Source organism: Denticeps clupeoides, chromosome 11, assembly GCF_900700375.1.
Source record: "Denticeps clupeoides chromosome 11, fDenClu1.1, whole genome shotgun sequence".
NCBI classification, from domain to species: domain Eukaryota; kingdom Metazoa; phylum Chordata; class Actinopteri; order Clupeiformes; family Denticipitidae; genus Denticeps; species Denticeps clupeoides.
In genome coordinates this window covers 5,841,346-5,863,591 of record NC_041717.1, presented here as the reverse complement: position 1 = coordinate 5,863,591, position 22,246 = coordinate 5,841,346, and the positions used below count along the sequence as shown (strand labels likewise).

Below are 22,246 nucleotides of genomic sequence, written 5' to 3'. Positions count from 1 at the left end.
CAATTTTTTTGTATGTTGAAGCATAAATACAAAAAGTAGTTAATAATAATCTAAGTGATAAAATATTATCAATATTTCATCATCCGCATAATACAGAGTTCAGATTCAGTTCATGTTTAGCACAAGTGTAGATGATGACCCCCCATTTGGTTTCTTTCTAAGTCAGTGGAATGGCTATGAACTAGCTGCTCATATTTACATTTACAATTAAAGCATTTATCAGACGCCCTTATCCAGAGCGACTTACAATCAGTAGTTACAGGGACAGTCCCCCCCCTGGAGCAACTTCGGGTTGTGTCTTGCTCAGGGACACAATGGTAGTAAGTGGGATTTGAACCCGGGTCTTCTGGTTCATAGGCGAGTGTGTTACCCACTAGTCTACTACCACCCTACTTGGTCAGGGATGAGTTGCTCAGTACTCATTTCAGCAGAATTTATTATGCATATCACATGACAGATAACCATTAATGGCGTCATTTGTTGAATGATATAACCGGGCCTGGGCGTCTTCTTTAATCGTTATAATTTTGGGTGAGGAACTGGACTGTGGCCACTGGATGTCCCAACCCAAATCTTGCAATAAAGGCTTGGGGGTCCCAGCTTCCTAAAAGAATAAAGGACATTTTAAGAGCAAATACAACAGAGAATTACAGTTCTAACATGCAAAAAAAAAGCTACTTGCATTTAGCATTATGGCTAATAGCTAACGCCACTCTGTATATGGTCTCTTAGCTAACACCACTTTTCTATATGAACTGTCACCCAAAACATAGTGACATAAGGCTAAAGTAGACACATAGATTACCATTGCATTTTCAAATGTTTATTAAGTGAAGGATAAGCTCCTTTTGTTTTTGAGTGGAGTTGCTTTCCTCTTCTCTGCAGAATAAAACGGGCCCGCAGAGCAGCACGTGGCTGAGGGCCGTGAGTCAGTGCGAACAGCGCTGCTCAAAATAAAACATGTTGCCGTTATGCTGGAGGTGGGAACGTGAGGAGGACTTTTTGGCAAGAAGACATGATTGAATTGCCTGGACTGGGTTTTTTTCCCTCCCCTTTTAAACAAACACCAGACGGCCATCCGGCTGGTATGACAATATCACTTCATGGATTCGACAATCACCCCATTCCCACTCCCTCCCTGCACAGAGGCTAGATCAGAATTAGAATTCCAAGACCAGCAAGTAAATTGTCTTTCCCCTCCTCTCTGCCTCATGCCTTTCAGAAGAAGGTGAATTTGATTTTCATAAACAATGCCTAGTGTCTAGCAGAAAGGCGGGGGAACGCTGTCTCGATGTCCCGGTGTATGCAGTGCTCGAAAACTGTGAGCTATTTTGGCATTTTGCTATATACAATGGCTAATATGTGAGCCACGCTGTCCTCTGTTCAAGCAGTGAAAGAGGGAAACAGTCTCATATCTGATATATAAGTAGCATCTTTCTTAACTAGAAGCTCGGGGGGGGTGGAAAGAGGCCATGCAGATCTGTGGCCAAGGCGTCTGGTGCAGCGTCTGGACAGCAGTGTAGATGTGTAGATGAACAAATAAATGGTGACGAGATGTGTGTTCATGGAGAGGGAAACCCCCATGAACTTTTAAGCTGCGCAGCAATACCACATCCTGGAAAGAGCAACTCTGCGAGTGTGTGTTTTGCCAGCGAGTGGGTCTGTTCACATGTTTGTATGTGTGACTGTGACAGGCAGGGCAAAAGGAAAAAAGAAACAGTACATGTATGGGACATAACCACAGTGAGCCGAAGTGTGGAAGACAGCTTGTGGCCTCTAATAGAAGATTCCACAACTGATGGTGTCACGTGACCAATGTTAAAAGAGCACAAGACCCCACAGGACAGCTTTCACGGCAAACAAAAGAACCCTCTCAAAGGTGGGTTCATCTGGAAAAGACTGACTTTAATAGCTGAGAGCAGATTACTACCGAAGTCCTGCCTGATGTGCGTGCGTGAGAGAGAGAGAGTGTGAGCAGACTGAATGAGTGAGTGAGAGATAGAAAGGATGCAGTAACGGAGTAAGGGATAGAGTAGAGTGACCCGTGCTTATGAGATGTGGTGGCCTTTGAGTCCCAGGAGCTCTGGGGAGCAGCAGGGATAATGCCCCGCCTCTGCAGATCTCGACCTCAAGTATGGGTTCACCTGAGAACACACACACAGACAGAGCTCTGCTCTAGCCGCACATCATCCCACAAAACCGAACGCCAAAGAACTGGTCTCAGTCGCTGGACCTGCAGAACTAATTTCACTCTCAACGTTCCTCCGACCACGCATGGCCAGTCGTACCGGTGCGACGCTCCAGCCCATAGTTCACACACAATGTCCTCATTAATTATAGATGCTTTAGCAAACAGTGGTCACGACATAGAGTGAAATAAATGACAGTGTCATCCTCAGCTGAGTGGAAAACAGCCTCTCCTGGGATACAGCAGGTGCACAAGAGGAACGGGGCTACAGGTGGACCCCATGGGAACGATCCTCCTTAAATGCACAACAAAACCAAAAGATATTGAAAAAAGATAAAAGAACTGACGTGGCTAGATTTGGGTCAAATTGAACAAATTAAATATTTCTAATTTTTGTTTTTATAAATTTTTTTACATTTTTTTCTGTGTTCTGTCCTTAATACAGCATAGTCCTAAAAAAAGAGTTATATTTGGTTATATTTCAGTATTTTATGTGACAAGTCAAATGCTCAGGATTTACATAGATAAATAGATAAACAAGTAAGAAACAAGGGTGACCGACATTTTTTCAACACCTGAACACAAATCATGTATTGTCATTTTTTCAAAGCTAGCTTTCACCTAACTTGATAGGCTGGGGAGAGGTGGGGATGGATTAAAAACACATTTCCCCAAAGCTGTCAAGTTGTCTAGCTTCAACAAAGTAGGGATTGACCTCTGACCTCTTGTGAATGTGAATAAGCTCTATTTATCTGAGTTTGGGCCAACACAGGGTTCGCATAGCTGAAGAGGACCGGAGTTTTCAGAGCGAAGTATTGAGCTATGAGAGCAGATCTTGCATGCAACTAACGGAAAGTCCCCCTCTGGATGTCATTTTGGTATGCAAACGTAACAGCTGTCTCACCCTCATGGCTCCTCCCCCACGTCAGGCCCTTTCCCCCCTCAAGCACAGTGTCTTACAACTCCGTCATCATGTCTCAGGGCGGAGTCCATCTCACACCCAGATTTACACTCAGCACTAAAATAGGTCTGGTGAACGTTTGGGGCTAATTTCGGCTCGTCGACACACTTTCCACTTCCTCCAATCTGCCTGCTCATGGAAAGGAGAGATAGGAAGCCGCAAATGATGCAGCAGTTTCTTCCTCTTTGTGCCCCTCCTCCATCTCTCTCTCTTTTTTTCCCCTCTGATTTGTGTGACACTGAACAGGAAGTGTCTGGTGTGAGATGGCCGAGCCACCAAGATGGGCTGGCGCTGGAGAGGGGAAGTAAGTGTACGTGGTTGGGTTGATGCTCCTTTCCAACTCTTATCTAATCAGCATGATCGCAAGTTGTATGTCAGATTGCGAGTTTAAATGTACGTTCGGGTGATACCAAACATGAAGACAGTAGAAAGACAGAAACAAAGACAGTATGACTCATGACAGACCACAAGGTCCACCAACTCGCCAACATGACAGGGCCAGATCCTCCCACCGTCCCCAGACCCAGCACTTACACACGTAGATACAATACCATTGCACAATGATGTACAGGAAGTTCTCTGAAACCAATATCAAGTTTGATCCCAAGGAGTTCTGAAGCACCTTCTTCTAGACTGCATCGTCACACACACACACACACACACACACACACACACACACACACGACAGCCGCAAAATGATTCAAACTCAGCAAGAGTACAACCAGCATGTACAGATGCTGTCAAAGACAAGTGTGAATATTTGATACACGCACTCTGTGAAAGGGGGTGGTAATGGCTATACCACACACAGACACACACACACACACACACACACACAGAAGTGTACATGACTCTGAAGGTCTGATTAATGGCAGGAGCATTGGGTGGGTGGAAGACTCAGGCTTGGCCATTACCACCCTACGTTGTTGCAAATGGCTTCAATTACAGCAGTGGGAACTGTGCTGAGGCGGCAATATCAACCGCCGATGGAGGCCTGGGGCAGAACCACGCCCCGGCCTGACGTAGCCTTCACCAGACTGCTGGTGCTGCTTCCTGCTGTCAGCTGTTACCTCTGACTTCACTGGCGTGCAACAACTCAATGGCCACGGTGTCCGTGACGAGTGTCGCTGAGCATCACATTTCGTAATACTGCCTAACTGGATGTTTTTCCCTTTTGGGGACGTTAACAAATAAGCCAACACTGGCAGTTGTTTCTCCATTTTTTGAAAAACACCCATTCCACAAAGATAGCATTACTTCATTGCTAAACTTCCCCTTTCATCGTGACTGCTGTGTAGTGTTTATTTATAGCACTGTTCAAAATTGTCATTCAGAAATATTCCAAGTAAAAACATGAAAGGAGTTTGAAATGAGAGGAATAGGAAATAATCATTGACAAAGTACTGATGTAGTCAAAAATATCTACTAATGGAGTAGATACTCAACTAGTGTAGATCTGGCCAGTTTTATTGCTTCTTTAATCTGTGCAACTGTTTGCAATCTGAGGTAGAGGTTTCTAATAAACAGTGACTGACTTACATCAGAGAATTCATTTGGAACACGTTAATTTGCATTCATTTACAGCCATTTCCAGCTACCATAGAACATGAACTGGACAGGATTTTTGATTGGTACTCAAACAACAATTTTCTATCAAAATGAAAACACTTACAAAACAGCATAACAATCACCATTTAGGGAGTAAAATAAATTTTTTTATTGTTTTGTATTGAAGCACTACAATATACACGATATTCAGACTGCATGGTAAGACATTCTGCTGGGGCTCTTATTTTGTGCACTTTGGGGTCACCCTTGTGTTTGAAGTGCTAAGCACCCTGACCCATGGACTTCTCGAGTCCTTCGAGCAGCGCAGCATCTTCGTGGCATTATTCTGCAACAGCCATGCTTTGCGTTCTCATGATGATTCCCTAACACTGAGCTTAGTGTCGAGGCCAGAAAGCTCTATTTTGGTCTCATCAGACCATAGGCTCTTCTACCACATGGGCTCAGAGTCTCCCACATGCCTTCTGGCAAACTTTAGCAGAGTGCTAATGTGAGCTTCTCTGAACAATGGCTTTCTTTTTGCTACCTTCTCATGAAGCCTAGACCGTACAGGTTCTGCAACCACAGCCAAAAAATGCTGCAGAACCTTTAATGCTTTAATTCCCAAACATTGCAGGTGACATTTTCTCTGTAAATATGTCACTATAGAACTACATTTTAATGCATTATTCTTGTAATTCCAAACTTAAATAAATGTTAACATATTCAGTGTATTTGAGAAAAAACTGCATTTTCTTTGAGGAGAGATACGAGTTTTTAGATATCTTTGCGATCTCAATATGCATTTACTTATTTGGATTCACAAAACAAACTTTGATAACATCTGCATGAAATAGAATGTGATCATATTTACAGTTAATCACATACTCTACGATGGTTTAAAATAATAATGCAGAAATGGTAAGAAAATTGTTTAAGTGTGTACTCATTAACTCAGTATGAAGTGGTGTCACGACGGCTGGACATGGTGAGGAAGCAGGACACATACACACGACATCACGAAACGGGGGTTTAATACAGAACTGACAACACAAGGGAACATCACCAGACAATGACCTGACGGCGAACAGACACGAACAGGATAGTTTTATACAATGATACACAGGTGATAACAATCAGGGAACATTACACAGGACGAACATGAAACTCTGGACCTGGAGTAACCCCTGCCGGACCGGATCAATACAACTGGGTTTTTCTTTTGTATATTTCAGCTGCTGATATAAGAAGGGGGTATATAGACTTTATGTATAATTGATTGTAAAGGTACTTTTTTTTAAAATTTGTAATTGATAGTTTTAGGCAGTTTCATGTGTTGTGAAAGTGAAGTGATTGTCATTGTGAAACACTGCAGCACAGCACACAGTGTACACAACAAACTGTGTCCTTTGTATTTAACCCATCACCCTTAGTGAGCAGTTGGCAGCCATGACAGGCGCCCGGGGAGCAGTGTGTGGGGACGGTGCTTTGCTCAGTGGCTCCTCAGTGGCACCTTGCCGTTTTAGGATACAAACCAGCAACCTCAGTTTATGGGGCCGCTTCCTTACCTGCTAGGCCACCGCTGGTGAAGAATGTCATAAGAGTCACACACTGTTTAAAGTATATTAAAGAAACCGGTTATTGTGGCAGTCATGATGAACGTAAAAACCAGGAACTGAACCCACCCCTGCAGGCCTTCCCACACGGTCCCCGCACTGTTTTACAGCACTCCTCTCACTTCGGAGGCAAGAAGACAAGCCCAATGTCTCTGGCCGTTGGCACGCAGAGTAGGTGCCAACTGGCTGAAAGATGACACCGAGTCCTGTGTATCCAACCCACGCCTGCCCTCGCCCCGGCCTGCGACAGCCCTGGCACAGCAGCAGGCAGGGACGAGCCCGGCCTCCTCAGCGGAGGATGGAGTGGGGATTCCCCACCCTTGCAGCTCTGCTGCCCACTGCATGGGTGCGTGCCCCCACCCCCGGCCACTTGTGTAACAACCAGCTGTCTCTGTCTGTTTGATGACCCATATTTTACATCCTACACAAACAAGCAAACACATATACACACACACACATACACACACACGCGGCCCTCATAAGCATACTGTCACGATGTACGAAGACACACGACCACAAACACCCACACATTATGCTCACAGTGCAACAGACACTAAATATGTACTCATGTACACAAAGCATGCCAGAGATATACATCGTGGGTCCCAGGAGTACAACTATGCCACAGACATACTAATTCACATAAACACACATATGCAAACACACACCAGACAGTAGCCTGGGCCTTCTGCACCTCCACCGGCTCGGCTGCCGCGCCGACGTCCGCAGATGAAAGCAAACGCGCCGGCCAGATCTGAGACGAAAATTGAGTCAGGGGCAGAGCCGGTGGAAGTGGAAAATGATCATTAGGAGCCTCCACACCCACGACCCACCAATCACCTCAATTAATGTCAGCCGCCATGAGGAATGCTCTTTGCTGGTGTGCCACATGCGGACAGCGCAGATGCTAATGAATGAGACAATATTGTCTAACTGAAGACGGTGGGTATGACCAAAAACTTTTTAAAAGAGGAAAACTGGACATAAGAACTTGTCTCTCCTGGTGTGTTGGTCTAGAAATGCATAAAACACCAAAATCCCAGGACACAAAAATGCCATATTTCCTCTGCATTTATTATTATTTATTTCTCTTTTGCAGTGACAATAATACGCATCATTCTCTAATTTCTGGCTCAGTCTCTCTGGAGAGAGTGTCTGTCTGTGTCTGTCCTACAGGGACACGCTGTTAGTAGTAAGTGAGATTTGAACCCATGGCCTGGTGGGTCAGCAGAATAACAGGTTTCTTACCCGCTCGGCAGCCACAACGCCATCACACGTTCGTACTGTGTGACTCTCCGATAGCACCGGCCATGGGGAAATGGCCACCAAATCATCCAATGATGTTTGATTATCACAGTGGATTAAATTTCATTTCCTCTGGAGAGATGGAGAGATAGTGACAGTGGAAGTGGCTGGAAAAGGGGGTATGGTTCAGTTGGGTGTGTCCCTCCTCATTAGTGCTGGAGGAGGATGGAGTAGTGGGGATTGCCAGCAGTTGCGGGGTAGTGGCAGCAGTGCTAACGCTGCTGACTTACTTGTCAAGAAGTCATTACAACAATTTTATCAGAATTATTATTATGTACTGACAGGAAATGTCCAGCTCAGCCCAGTGATGCGTTTAGAAAAATTAAGAAAATGGAAGTCATTTCATCTCAATAGATGGAGAATTAAATGATTGACTTTGCTAGTCAACTGTCTGCATAACATTTAAAGCAAAAGGCTGTCCGTCAGTCCGTTCAGAATTTTATGACGTTGCAATCATAATCAACGCAAATTCTGTACAACCTCAATCTTGCCACAACCATGACTGGTTTTTAGCAGTCCCCCACACGAAATGCTGAGTCACCTGCAGAGGCAGCAGTCGCTACCGAAAACGTGCGTTCCACCACTCAGCATGTGGACACATGCACACACGTAAAACCAAGTCAGTGCAAGGCAGGGAGTTTGCCTTTTATTTGCCTTATAAAGTATTAAAAATGTAACCTGGACGTTTACGTGTACCCATTGTGTCGAGAAAAACTGATTTTACGTTATTTCTCCCACATTAAACAACACAAATTCCTGCCAAAGACAGTGCTGTTTTATTCTCACAGGAACAAGTTCACTTTTTAGACAATTTCACAGCAAAATCATTGTGACGTGTTTGTTTTTAGAAAAGTTGCAGTGAAACTGCAGTAAATTCAATTCACATATAAAGACCATAAAATCCCGGACGTATTATAGGGTAATATGCAAAACTGCATTAATTTCGATTCATCATGTGGCTAACTCAACTGAAACTCATTTTGACAGCCGGTTTTGAGAAGAGAGATTCTCAAATTGCCCTCCCCAAATCCTAAACCTAAATAAATGTTATACGTCTCTCAGAAAACGGGGCATCTTTGCCAAATAGAGCTTTCAGAAAAGTGCATCTGTTTTGACACTGTGTTGCCGGGCTCAGACATCAAACGGCCCTCACCTTAATGTGCCGGGATTGTTTGCTGACGAAGCTGTCGAGACTTCAAACGCTGCAAAGACTGGCAGTTCGGTGGGTTGCAGGCCAAGATCAGCGAGGACTCAACCAGCTCTAATCTTGGCAGATCGCTCCCCACACCACGGGAGTGGAAGAGACAGGTGGGCACGCCCGTCCAGAGGTGTATGAGAGTGCAAAAAAAAACGTTGACTTTCTGCAATCTGACAAATGTTAGGAATATGACCAGTGTGGCAGTATAATGCTACCAGCACCCGATGGAGTATTATTTTTGGATGTCCCTCTTCAGTGTTGGGTTGCTGTGGCGACCGCAGGCCATGTGTTGAGCGGGGGGTGGAACTGGGGTGGGCTGGACGGGGTGGGGGGGGGCTCGGTGGGCTGTCTGGCACTCGGATTGCAGGTGTGCGTGGGCCTCCATCATTCTCAACAGGACCATGTTAGACACTCCATAACGCAGAGTCTCTCGCTAACATCATTAGCATTTTCCTTATTAAGCTTGAGCACTCTGAGAAAATAGGCTTCGGAAACCGTTCCCGTCTGCCTTGATCAAGCGTTCGCCATTATTCACGCAGCTTGTTCCCTTTGCTGGAGCAGACAAGTGGAGCCGAATCACAGAGTGCCATGCTAAACTAATAGGTAATGCTTCCTGTAAAGGGTACTCTTTAAGACCTCATAAGCATAACATTAGCATTAATAAAAGCCGTCATCCGTTCTGCGTATTCATGACAAGTTAATCTCATTTGAGTGAAGACGTCAAGGCAATTCAACTTGCATGTGCTTCATACATGGCCAAAGTGCATTTATTAATGTAAATATTAGGCAATCAAGGAAGTTGAGTCTTTTCTGAAACTATCTAAGAAACAATTTGGCCAGTCGGAAGTGAAAAAAAAATTTCCAGCAAAACACGAGGAGGAGAAAAGCAAAAGCTGGAATTCAGCATGATGGCACATTTAACTTTTCAGTTTTTTACAAAGACTACTGTAGCTTACTATAACTGACTGTGATATGTGACATGTGTTACTATAACTGTGATATGTGATTGTCTATGTGACCATGTACTATGGTTTTTATAAAAAGAAAATCAAATTCTTTACAAACATCATTATATTTGGCTAATTTGCTTATTTCATGTAGAAACCTATGTAGGACCCTTTATACTGTTCTGAATTATTATGCCGTTAAATGAACCGTACACTTGTTTCTATTGTCTGTTTAAATAGGAGGCAACATAGTTTGATCTTAAAGGGAAACCTACTTAAGCAGGTTTTTTCCACATTATTAAACAAGTCAGTTCTCATGTAATAAGGGGTAAGAAGTAAAGAAAGGGCTTTCAGAAAAAAAAACGGAATAATGCAATTTCTTTTAAAATGCATGAAAACAATTAATAATTCAGTCAGATCATTGCTTATTAAAGATTTTTTTGGTCAGGCAAATTAATAGTATTAAAACAGCAGCCATTAAAAGGCCACTGATGAGCAACAGGTATCTGATGCTGTCGACAATTCTGGAGTCCCGTGAAGCGCTCAATGCAGGATCCTCCACAAGGTTGCTGTATATCGGCCAGCCAAACCAATCTCAGAAAGTGGTGCTACAAGTTCTAAAAAGAAAAACTGTGCCTTCCAAAATATAATTATTTTCATGCAAGAAAATGCACACTCCCATGCTACAAAAAACACCATTGTCTTTTTTTGGTGTAAATAAATAAATAAACAGACATTTTTGTATATATGAATTTTTTACATGAAAACAAGTAAGATGGAAGGGTGGACAAAATTCTTGCAACCACAAATGAAATATAGGTAGATACTATGTGTGGTAGTGGGTAACACACTCGTCTGTGAACCAGAAGACCCAGGTTCAAATCCCGCTTACTACCATTGTGTCCCTGAGCAAGACACTTAACCCTAAATTGCCCCAGGGGGACTGTCCCCTGTAACTACTGATTGTAAGTCGCTCTGGATAAGGGCGTCTGATAAATGCCATAAATGTAAATGTACTATACATGGACTTACAGGTTCAATGGAAGATAGTTGTTGCCAAGTTAAAAGTGACACCAAAAAAACTTGATCTGTAAATATGGGAAATTGTAAAAAGCTCTTGTCATCATTTGTGGGTTTGGGTTTGCTGAAACGGACCCGTAATCAGAAGGTTGCCGGTTCAAATCCTGAGCCGCCAAGGTGCCACTGAGGTGCCACTGAGCAAAGCACCGTCCCCACATACTGGCAGAGAGTTAAATGCAGACACAACATTTGATTGTGTTCGCTATGTGCTGTACTGTGTTTCCCTTCTCTTCCATTATAATATGCCTTTTGAGGATTAAAAATCAAGAAAAAACAGGATGTTAATAAAATAATAAAAATAATATGGTGTAAATGGTGGGCATGCACATGTACATCTGGCTGATATGTAAACATGTTTTTTTTACCTCGTGAGGCCTTCTCCTGGTGGCTGAGAGAGAGGGCCTGATTGGCCGGCTGCTCCAGAAGCAAAAACTGGTAGCGGTGCAGACCGGAGCGCTGAGGCGGGCTCGGAGGAGCGTACTCTGCAGACGGAGATCACACAGTGGCTTCAGCGTGACTCACAAAATGAATAATTTCTTCACACCGCAGGTCATAGTGTGATATGCAACAATTTAGGATCCCATTCAAGAACAGTTAACACTATAACACGACGGCTGCTGCCAGGGTTCTGGCTCAAAATACAGTGTTTTTTATTTATTTAGTCAAATTTTGTCTGTTACACGGAGGAGATTCGTAAAAAACACTTTAAAACGTGCACATGAAAAACAACAAAGGAAAAAAAAAAAAAACAATAGCTCTGTCTGAGTGGCATTTGGTTAGCCTGGTTTTGACTGAGGTTTCGCGTCCACAGCCAGCCAAACGTGTGGAATGTGCTGAAGAAAAGCCGACTGTCCGCAGAGCCACCGAAACAATATCCTGGCAGGCGCCGTAATGCATGCAGACGGAGCGCTCATCTGCATGAGCCGCGCCGCGGAGCCAGCTGTGCCGGGTCACGGGGAGCCGTATGTATTTTACATATGTGCGCATGTAAAGCGGGAGAGAGGGAGAGCGAGCACAGCCTGGGGAAAGCTTTCAGTCCTGAGCCGGCTGCTTCCTCTCATAACCCCTGACCATGTGAAGACCATCTGGGGCTGCAGGCGGCGTTCCTGCCACCACTGCGCTCAGAGGTTAGGCTTCCTCCCTTGGGCTACGCACTCTAGATCTACCGCTAGACATGCGCTAACGTACGGAGGACCTGAGGCCGTGTACGCAGTGGAGGTGTCTTCGAGAATCGAACCTCATACTTTCCCCATAACGCCACAGAGGGCACAGAGTGTAATCTGGGTCCGTGCTGACCCAGGCAGAGGTGTAGGTACAGCTGCTGCTCCCTTTGTGGCATTATTATTATCAATAATTATCAATTATCTATCACTATTTGTGCATGTAGAGAAATAGCCACGTACTGCCATGGTTTTGATCATTTCACTCAACTCCTAATGAAACAGTACAATCCTGAAGGCTACACTACAGGCCAGAGATTTGTGGCCAACAAACAACATGCTGCTCAGTTCAAGCATGCAGAGAGAGTGTCATATAATGAATATAAAATATATCTATTCAACAACCAACAGTTTGAGTGTTTGTGGCTAAATAACGTCACAGATGATGAAATAGTGAGAGGGCAGTCAGTTTCCATGTGTTGAGGGTGGACCCAAACTTCTGGCCTGTCCTAGTCTTACAGGACAGCAAGCTTTTTTCACAGTTGTCAGTGGAAGTCATTAAGTCTGTTTGATTAGTTAGCAGACTGCTATAAATAAACAAACAAATAAACAAATAAATAGCTGCCATGGCTTTGCTGAACAAACAATTGAAACAATAAGCAGCATATGGCATGTGCAGTATTAATGGCATTAGATGCGCAGATACCCAGATACTTGAACTGCACTAATGTTCCTATTAAAATATCAACTTTTACTTACCAGACAGAACAGTGCCTTTAATATCGCCACTCCGTAGCATGCTGCTCTGGGGGGGCCAAATAAATACAAACGAACACAAAATAGCGTATCAAATTTTACAAAGTAGCATAACATACAGTACAGTGCCTCTGAGATATTCTATTCTACGCTCCTCTATTAGAAGAACGGGAACCAAGGGGACCATTGAGATAGGCACATCATCGTCCGTCACCTGGGGCTGGTGAGACTGGGCTTAGTGGGAGGCGGGCTGCGGGCTCAGCCTGGTGCAGCCACCCAGACTCCCCCGGCTCTGAGCTTAAACGTGTCGATGGCAGCCACGATGGGGATCGGCAATATTTAATATCTCGAGACAAAAGACAATTCCCAAGCAAATTAAATCTGTGATTGGATTTTCAGAATGGCAAATTCCCACATTATTAATTGTATATTAGCTGCCAGTTGCCTAGGAACGGTAATTTGTGTCAGGCTGAACCGAGAGCTTCCCCCATCTCCAAAGACCAAAGGGATAACCTGTATATGTCATTTTAAAAGCCTTATTCATAAAGGGCCACCCGTCATAAACACAACATTATAATGTTTGCCTAATAGACCGAATTGTATACCGCTGTGGGCAGCTTTTTTTGTGTGGGAGGTGCTCGGCCTATTTGCTGGTTATGCGTGGTTATAACCAAAATCCACTTGAGGTGAGGCTGGAAGTCCCCCATCACACACACACACACACACACACACACACACACACACATTAAATATCATTTCACATTTTTTCCCTTTCTCAGCAGATCCACCTACAGCATGGTTCTTTCTGTACATCGGACGACGTGTTGCTCATTACCTCCTCCTACAGGTCGCTGGGAGAGCAGCATGCAACTTGTGTCTCACTCAGACAATGAGGGTGAAGCTCGGAACGCTGATATCCACTGAGCTGCTCATTGCTTTCATCAGAAGGCCCCAGTCTTTGTTTTTGATTTAAATGTTGCTTTTACCTAAATACTGCACCGTGGTCCTAAAGAGCCTGTTGCTAGTGGCAACCTGTCAAGCTCATCCTAGAAAACATCTGCCGAGTTCAGTGAGTTTGAAAGCCCTTTAGTGGAGAAAACGGCTCTACTGTGAATATCAACAAGCGCAGAGAGGAGCGTAATGGATCAAAGACCTCTCAGCAGCACTGTACTGTTTAATATTCTCTGGCCTGGCGAAAATCTGAATTTCGCGTTTTTTAAGTGCTGCTGGTATGGCGCTGTGGAAAAAAAAAAAAACACTACTCAACATGCATACATGGAATTTTTAGAATGGGTCCGACTTTCCTAATACAGGTCTGACTTTCCTGTAGGCACAGACACCACCGCTCTCTACCTCAAATGTTACCGCCGTGAGTTTCATTCCCTAAACAAGTTCAAGTTCAAGTCCAAAGTACTGAGTTTTAAGTCCAAACACTGTACAAAAACACTCATTTATGAGAACTGCCATTCACACTCTCTGCCGTTCAGTCAGAGCTTAACCAGCTTCTGGTCAGCGGTTTGTGAGATACTCGCTGGTGTACTGCTTACATTTAACCTTGGCAGCTCTGCGTCTGACACAATGCAATGCCCCATAGGACAAAGGGTTAGCTTAAATACATGTGCAGGGAATGTAAAAATGCCTTATATATTTAAAAGGGCCTTATATATTTAAGGGCCATAAATATATATATATATATATAAAATGCTCCCTACTGTATAAGACTGTACTATAAGGGTCACTGGAGGTGGAACAATGAGTCATTTCGCAAAATTTCTAAGACCTCTGGTCAAACATGGTGTCTGTGAGAAAAATCACAGACAGCTATAAATACTCCTCAATATTGGCTCTTCAATTCCAGTGCATATAAATATGTATAGCATTTCATTAGCATATTTTTCACTTTAGATAAGAATAAGAAGCAGATGAAGGAGGGAAAAAAAAGAAAACGCGGCTTTGGTACACCGGGGACTAGCCAATAGCCCTGAAGCAAAGCTCACGAGTTAGAACTTCATGAGTATCTATTTTTCCTCAACCACAACCAAAAGAAAGAAAATGCAAAAAAAAAAAACACACAAAACAAAACAAAACAGAGCTTTGTTAGAATAACCGAGAAGATGCACAGCCTGCGGAATCCAAACCCATTTCCATGGCAACAGGTAGTCAACAGTGTTGGGAGCGAAGCGCACAGTTTGGTGAAGCAGACTTCTCATTCACCCCTCCTCAGAACTCTGCGCCCTTTTACTTGGGGCTGTTTAAGGGCCATGCTTTTTTCACACATTAAAACGGCACCATGCACTTTAGCAGGCCATTTAGTGCATCAGGTGGCCGTGCTGGAAAAAAAAATAATCGGATCGTGCCGCACTTGGCTGTTTATTTTTATTTTAAGAGATGTCGAGAGGCACCGGCGGTGCGAGGCCACACGTGTTGCAGCGCGGAACACCTCGGTGCTGCGATGGAATCAGAATTTCAGCGGCTCCTCGGGCAGGATCTGCAGTTTATTTATTTTTCAGCTTTGTTCCTTCAGGAGGAAAGATCGAGATATCACACCTGTTTCTGCCCCATGTATATATAAAGGAATGGCAGGACCTGGGTCAATCTCACCCGCCACCAAAAACCTTTCTGCTGGAAAAGACACGCAAAGGGTTAAGTGAGAAGGATGCACAGCACAATGAGACATGTAAACGGCTGCATTATAAACACTCGCTTTATTACAGACTTACATTTGGTAGGCAAGACTAGACTATATTGCTGTAATCTTTCCTTTTAATTTTTTTGTTTATATTTCTGTCAGACTCAATAAACACATATTTAAATTATTTAACATATTTAACACCATGACTCAAACCATTATGTTTGGTTTGACAGCTGACTGTTTCATTAAAACCTTTCAATAAATAAATGCATCTATATGCAGTATTTAACATTTCTAACATATCAGGATATGAAATATGCTTTGCACAATGCAGCCACAACATTCGAACCACCTGGCTAATCCAGTGTATTTGCCTACAAAACAGCTCTGACCAGATATGGACTCCAGAAGACCTCAGAAGGTGTTCTGTGGTTTCAGGCATTAAGTTTTCAGTAGTAGATCCTTTAAATCCTGCAAGTTGAGGTTCTTGGACTGTGGACTGCAATCTGGAGTATGATTGGACCAGATGGTCTAGCCTTCCTTCCCTTGAAAACACAATCATCGGTTAGTCACTGACCCTTCCCTGGACCACTATTGGTAGATGCTAACCTCTGAAGACCTTCTGTGTAGAGGTTTACTGACTCTCTAATACATCCACCCCTTAATGTGTCAATGTGTGATGCCCTGCACCACGCCCCTCCATGCCCCTGCATACCCATCACACAGTCATACCAGGTCACCATCACCTGAATACTAACCAGGAGGCTCCACCCACCTAACTCTTCTCACCTGTTCACATCTGATGGACATTTCTACTTAAATCATACACAATAGCAATAATGACTGTCTTGACTGGGTAGTGAGTGGTAACTTTTTTTACTGAAGATAACTACGTTGTGTTGGGCCTTGTCCGGTCTAAATAAAAAATAAACATGTATTGAAGTTCTGCATTTCTGCTTCATCTTCTGCCCCATGGCATCGCATGATGTAACCAGGCTATCAGTGCTCACAATGGTTTGACTGATTGGTGATTAGATCAAATTAGTAATTTAGATTAGTAAATTAGATCAAATTTAGAATATGTTGTTTAACACAACAAAAATATAGTTATTTCTCATTGTTGTGGACAGCGGGTTTGAAATGTGAGTGAATGTGTCTGACTACACCGTGGTGGTGGTATCTGACATCGACATGACAGAAGCTCTTTTGGACGCCATATTTGTGCCCAGTCTTGAGTTTTCCGAGCATAAACTGGAGGTAGTGCACGGATACCGGATGATCCGGGCTCAGGCAGAAGCGAATATAAGAGCCCCTGTCGGCCCCGCATGCCGGTGCGGTGTGTGATAATGGGCTCAGGCTGCCAGTCAGAGGAACGGGATCCTCTTGCAGGATCCATCAAGTGGGTGGGCAGGTGGGTGGATGGCAGGAGAACGACGGCAGGTTATCAGGGATGCCCGCTTTGCCCACCCACCCCTATCCTCGCTAATGTGGGTGAGAGCTTCCCTTTGTCAGCAAGAGTTACTCATGCCACCCCCCCACCCCCACCTCCTCCTCTTCGTCCTCCCGCTTAACCAGAGCCTCCCTTCCCCGTGTCCTTACTTCTCTCTTCCTCTCTCTGTCTTCCTGAAAAACCCACACCTACGACAGTAAGCAGCACCCACACATCCTTCCAAGACAGCGAGCAGGGCAGGGTGGTTCGGCGCTTCAGTCTCCGTCAGGCTAACAGACGGGGAGAGAGAGCAGGACAGATGGTGTTCACAGCTCTATTTCTGAGACTGGACTTCCACCATCTCCCCCTCTACAAAGACCCCCACCTCCCCCAAAACCTCACCCACTCGGAGCCCAAACTCGCCGCTGCCTCCCATCCACTCACTAATGGTGAATTAGTGCAACTTGTCACACCGGAGATTGAACCCAAGCTTAAATGCTCCTTTGGTTCAACAAGTTAAACAACGATGCTTCAGAAATGAGCCATTTTGCTATCAATTTCACACACAAAAATCATTAGTTATGTAATCATGTTTTTATGGATGGAAGCAAAATCTGAATTTTCTTCTGCTATTTTTAACCGTCAAATAGGAAAATGCTTTATACTGACCACTAAAAGCTACATCTAAAATTAATATAAACATTCTTTCCTCTGCTGTCAGAATGTTCTTATTTCATTCATCTCTGTTTCACTGGAGACACTTTTGCAACATCTTGCTGCAAACAGAAATATAAATATGGCTACACAGCATAAAAACGAGCTGGATTGTTGCAGTGGTGTGATTCTATACCTTAGATAGTTCAGTGTGAAATTTGCATGTTCTCCCGATGAGGTCTTGTCTGGGCGGAGCCTCCCATGGTGCAAAGACTGGAGTCAACAACTGGATTGGCCCTGTGCTTTCTGTGACCCTGCCTTGGATTGACTCCATAAATGATTTACATTACAAAACCACAGTGAAACAAGATACTAGTGAGGTTTTTGGAGGGGTGTACTAGCCCAGTCCTCAGGAAGGTTCGTTATTTGATATTGCAATACCACACAGACTTATAACAATGGCATCTTGTTCTTTTTATCTCATGCCACCACACTTGAGGGCGTGGTTGACTTTGATCATAAAAAAGCCGACAGAGATGGCGTAATCGGTCTGTCTTCAAGTCAAATGCAGTACTTCTTTTCAAGTACCAAGTTTTGGATAGCCAACCACAGACATTTGATGTAAAAAAAACAACGTCTGTTTAGTTGTACAGTGAAAAGGGTGATCAAGGGTGATTCTGTTGATTTCAGACTTTGTGTTGAGTTCAGATTGCATTACGCAACTACTGCTCACACTACACAACTTTCTGACTTGTGATTAGGTTTTACTCTACGACTGTTCAGCAATCTATGATCCCAACATCACAAAAAGATACTGTAATGTGGAACTGAATTTCTACGGAAGAAGAACCGATACAGACAAAAGAAATAAAAAGAGCAAAGCATTTTAATACAAGACACAATTATGGTGTCAGTGTGATGCTATATTAAGGTTTTTTAATGAATGTATTTCTGCTTAATCCATCACTTGGGTCATAGGTGCAGCAGCCAATCCTGGATCATCGGATGTCCGGCTCGATCCCTGGTCCTAAATGGCGCAGTCCACAGCATGCAGTCAGACAGTGGTGGGCAGCGAACAGTCGCTGTGCGCCGGTGACCCCTCCCCGCCCCCGGTGTTGAACAAATTAACCCCCCTTAACAAGGCGTCTGCCGGGCCGCTGGCCGTTTTCCGTTTAGTTACAAACGCAGTTCAGCAAGACAAACAGTGCCACTAATAGCATGAGCTCGTCGTGCCGCTGGTGTCGTCCACCGACACGCTGACCCTGGGCTGCGCCGCTGATTCTCATTACGGGGGCTTCTTTATTACTCACACCACTGAGTTAAGAAATTACCACCCAGAACCCATTAGGGCACTCGTCCCTGCTCAATCTAAATGGTAGGAAATTAACTGTGTAAATGAGAGTCAGGCTGCTGTGTCGAGTGGGATCTGTGGCCCCTGCAGTTATGTCTTTCTAGAACCTGCTAAGGATGGGTAGTTGTCGTTCCGGGCCCCAGTATGGCGGCTGGTACAGTTTTGCGAGGGCACATTTATCCAAACAATCAATAATGTTAATTGCGCCCTCCTACTTCTGCTCCTTGGCGTTTCTCTTCATTTCTCTCTCGCCCTCTCTTTCTCTCCCAGGAAGTGATGAATCTGTGCTCTGCAGCGTTTTACGAGGGAAGCCCCCGGTCCGAGTTCCCAAGGTAACGGTGAGAGTCGGCTGAAACTGGGGGCTGGCTGACTCATTAGGTGGGAATCCTGGAACGTGGCTGCTGCCCACTTTTCCCCACCTCCGGCTTCATCAGCACCAGCAAAACAAAGACATGTCATGTAATCCAAGCACACACACACACAAGCTAAGGAAACCCAGTGTGCATGTGACTCTCTGTGTGTGTGTGTGTGTGTGTGTGTGTGTGTGTGTGTGTGTGTGAGTAATGCTGTACCTGTACAGCTGACGGCTGAGATAACTATGGCGTGTCAGGGGTGGCGCGTCCGGGACCTGACTCTGCAGAGGAGGGAAACTGCCACTATCCAATTCTAAGCACAGCTCTGTACGGTACTACACACCATACACAGAGCACCACACACGTGTGCAAACAACAACATACAGCAAACACCCACCATGTACTCTACTTAATGGCATGTCACGCTACAACAGCGAGCAGCATAGGCCCCAGACCCTCTCCCTTACCCCCCAATATGAAGCTTCTGCCGTCACATAAACTCTCCCCTTTCGTCCTCCTCTAAAATGCGACTGCCGACAATCGATAAAAAATATTTTGCAATGAATTAATCATGATTCTTAATGGTACAGTGTGTTCTTGTTTAAACATTTTAAGCACATGTTTGAGCATCTCAGCAGCCGTGTGCTTCCATTTGAAAACAGTGTAAATGTGGATGCAAAAAATGCATTGACTGTCCGCCTCCATGTTGACGCAGGTAAGGATGAATTTTGTCAGACCCACAGGTGAAAAACGCAACAGCAATAATTGCGGTCATTTATTTTAACTCATTAAATATTTAGAAATGAGCTGCAGCGATTAATGTGTTCATTTTGACAGCACCATTTAATTTTGCATTGAACTAACAGACTTTAGACCAGTCCCCACCAATTCTCAACATGGTTGGAAGTGAGACTCCTAGTCCAGATGTGTTTTCGCTGTAAGATGAAAAAGCACAATGCAATTAAGATGTTTTAGTCTAGACTGTAACTTTCTAACAAAAGACCTGTTGGACCTAATTAAAAAGACTTAACTCCACCAATTATAACAGGGTCAATTTAAAGACCATTACAAGGACTCAAAAGGCGTGTAATTAAACTATTAATTAGTTCAAGGACAACCAATTTCTGAGGACAAAGGTAAGGGGGCGAAGGACGCCTACCATGACAAGACTATGACAGGACAGCGACCCACACACCTCTCCCCCTCACAGTGTGGCAACAGCACAACAGTGCCACAGGTAGGTGACGGTGAAGGGACCTTTAATTGATCCAGTGTCCCTCGCTGTAACACACTCCATGGCAACAGTCACGGCAAAAACATCTTTCTTTGTTTCTTTTGTTGTACAAAGATGCAACTCATGAAAAAAAAAAAAAATCCCACAAAGCCCGAAAATCCCACTAATCAACTGCTTCAATCTGGCCAGCTAAAAGTGATAAAAATATTTTTGTCTAAGAACAGGACAGGAACTACTCAGCTTCATTCAGAGCCCACCCTGATAATCACCGCACAAAGAGAGTGAAGAGGCAGCGGTACTATTTTGAATCGCTGCTGTCGATGTTTTAATTCTTTTATTATAATTGAGCTGGGAACAGCGTAGAGGTTATGGCGACTGCTGGGAACCAGTCCCACTTCACGCAGAGGTTAATGAACCATGGGTCCTGCGGGAGATGGAGTACGCTGTTAATTTGACAAACGTGGGAAATAAATGCTTTTATGCTTTTATTGATGGTGACCAAAAAACGGCCTTTGCTGGAATGAAAGGTTTTAGTCTTATGGGTGCTGCGCTATCGGCAGCAAAACAATGACGCTGAATGCATTTGTTGGAAGAAAACTAAGTACATAATTGTTTGAATAGTAATTACGGGGCAAAACGCTTCTTCATTAATTCCTGTTTTTTTCCATGAAAATCATACAATGAAAACACACAACATAAGTGCTGTGTTCACAGCATTATTTTTGTATGTGTTTTTTAACCAAAACGAGAATTCGGAAATTAAGTGCAGCGTGATGAATAAAGCACAGATGTTTTGGGCGGGAACAGACCTGGGCAGAGTTGCTTGGCTGTTGAAGAGAGAAGGAAGTGGGTTCTTGGAGTCTTCTAGCCCTTGTTGGAGTAAATACTATTTTTTGGTTTTACGAAATAATGTAAGACATGTTCTTTTGCAACCTATAACAAGAAATCAATGGCACATATTTATTTTAGCAGCTTCTCTCAATGCAGGATCTGTTAATTGTAGGACTGTGTGTTGCTGTATGTTCCGTATGGGTTACATGCATTCTATCATTAACTAATTGTCTGAAACCCTTGACAGGTCTCCATGTCTTTGTTCCATAACGCTCTTACTTAATAATTATAAAGGAGCTGTCTGTGGTGCTGAATCTTGGAGCATTATGGGGTTTTAATACATGGCGCCTGTATACTTCACTGTAATGTCTCTCCATAATACACACAATAATTAAACAAAAACAACAAAAAAAAATAGTTTACAGCAATAAACTGTGACAAGAGTGTGACAAGTAATTATTGACAGCTTTCCTCTAGTAACATTACAAGAGAATAAAGTGTTTCAATACAGGGCAGAGAGTTTTTAGTACAGCAATGACTCCGCGTTACAAGATTCTGACATCTTGCCTTGAAAACCTGCTGTGCATTGACGCGGGTCGTAATTACCCTGGTAACTCTCTCCACCGGCGAGATTCCTGCGTTCCCACAATCAGCGGCACTGAGCAGTACCCCTCCTTTTCCCGGAGGGGCACAAGGCTCTGACTTCGCGCTCTGCATTTCCTCTTAACCTCTGACCCGCGCTTATTCCTACCTGAGAGCATCGCTGCGCTAGCGAGCATGTAGCGGCCTTCGCCGCTGAGCCCTGCGAGCTGTTTGTGCTCCTCTGCAGCGAGGGTGTCGGGGGTGGCGGCGAGGGGAAAGTGAGGGAGGCGGGGGGAGGAGAGGATGGTGGTTGTTTGGGGAGGAGGGGGGGGTTGTTGCTGAAAGAAGGGAGGTATTTAATCCCCCCCAAAGGAGCTCCCCTCTCAACCCCGTATCGTGAACTCGCAGGCAAAGCGCGTCGCTT

General features: G+C 44.2%; 1 protein-coding gene across 2 annotated transcripts in view; it reads right to left on the bottom strand.

Moving 5' to 3' along the window:
* Nucleotides 1-419: 419 nt before the first annotated feature.
* Nucleotides 420-22,246, bottom strand: part of pebp4 (phosphatidylethanolamine binding protein 4) — a 63,376-nt gene continuing 41,549 nt past the window's right edge. Inside the window, exons 5-8 of one of the 2 annotated variants that reach the window (XM_028995436.1) lie at nt 12,760-12,805; nt 11,206-11,322; nt 2,043-2,144; nt 420-604 (exon numbers count right to left, since the gene is read on the bottom strand). In XM_028995436.1, coding sequence (XP_028851269.1) covers nt 513-604; nt 2,043-2,144; nt 11,206-11,322; nt 12,760-12,805 — 357 coding nt within the window. In that variant the 3' untranslated portion in view covers nt 420-512. The remainder of the gene's footprint in view (nt 605-2,042; nt 2,145-11,205; nt 11,323-12,759; nt 12,806-22,246) is intronic. The other variant, XM_028995437.1, reaches the window with a different exon arrangement.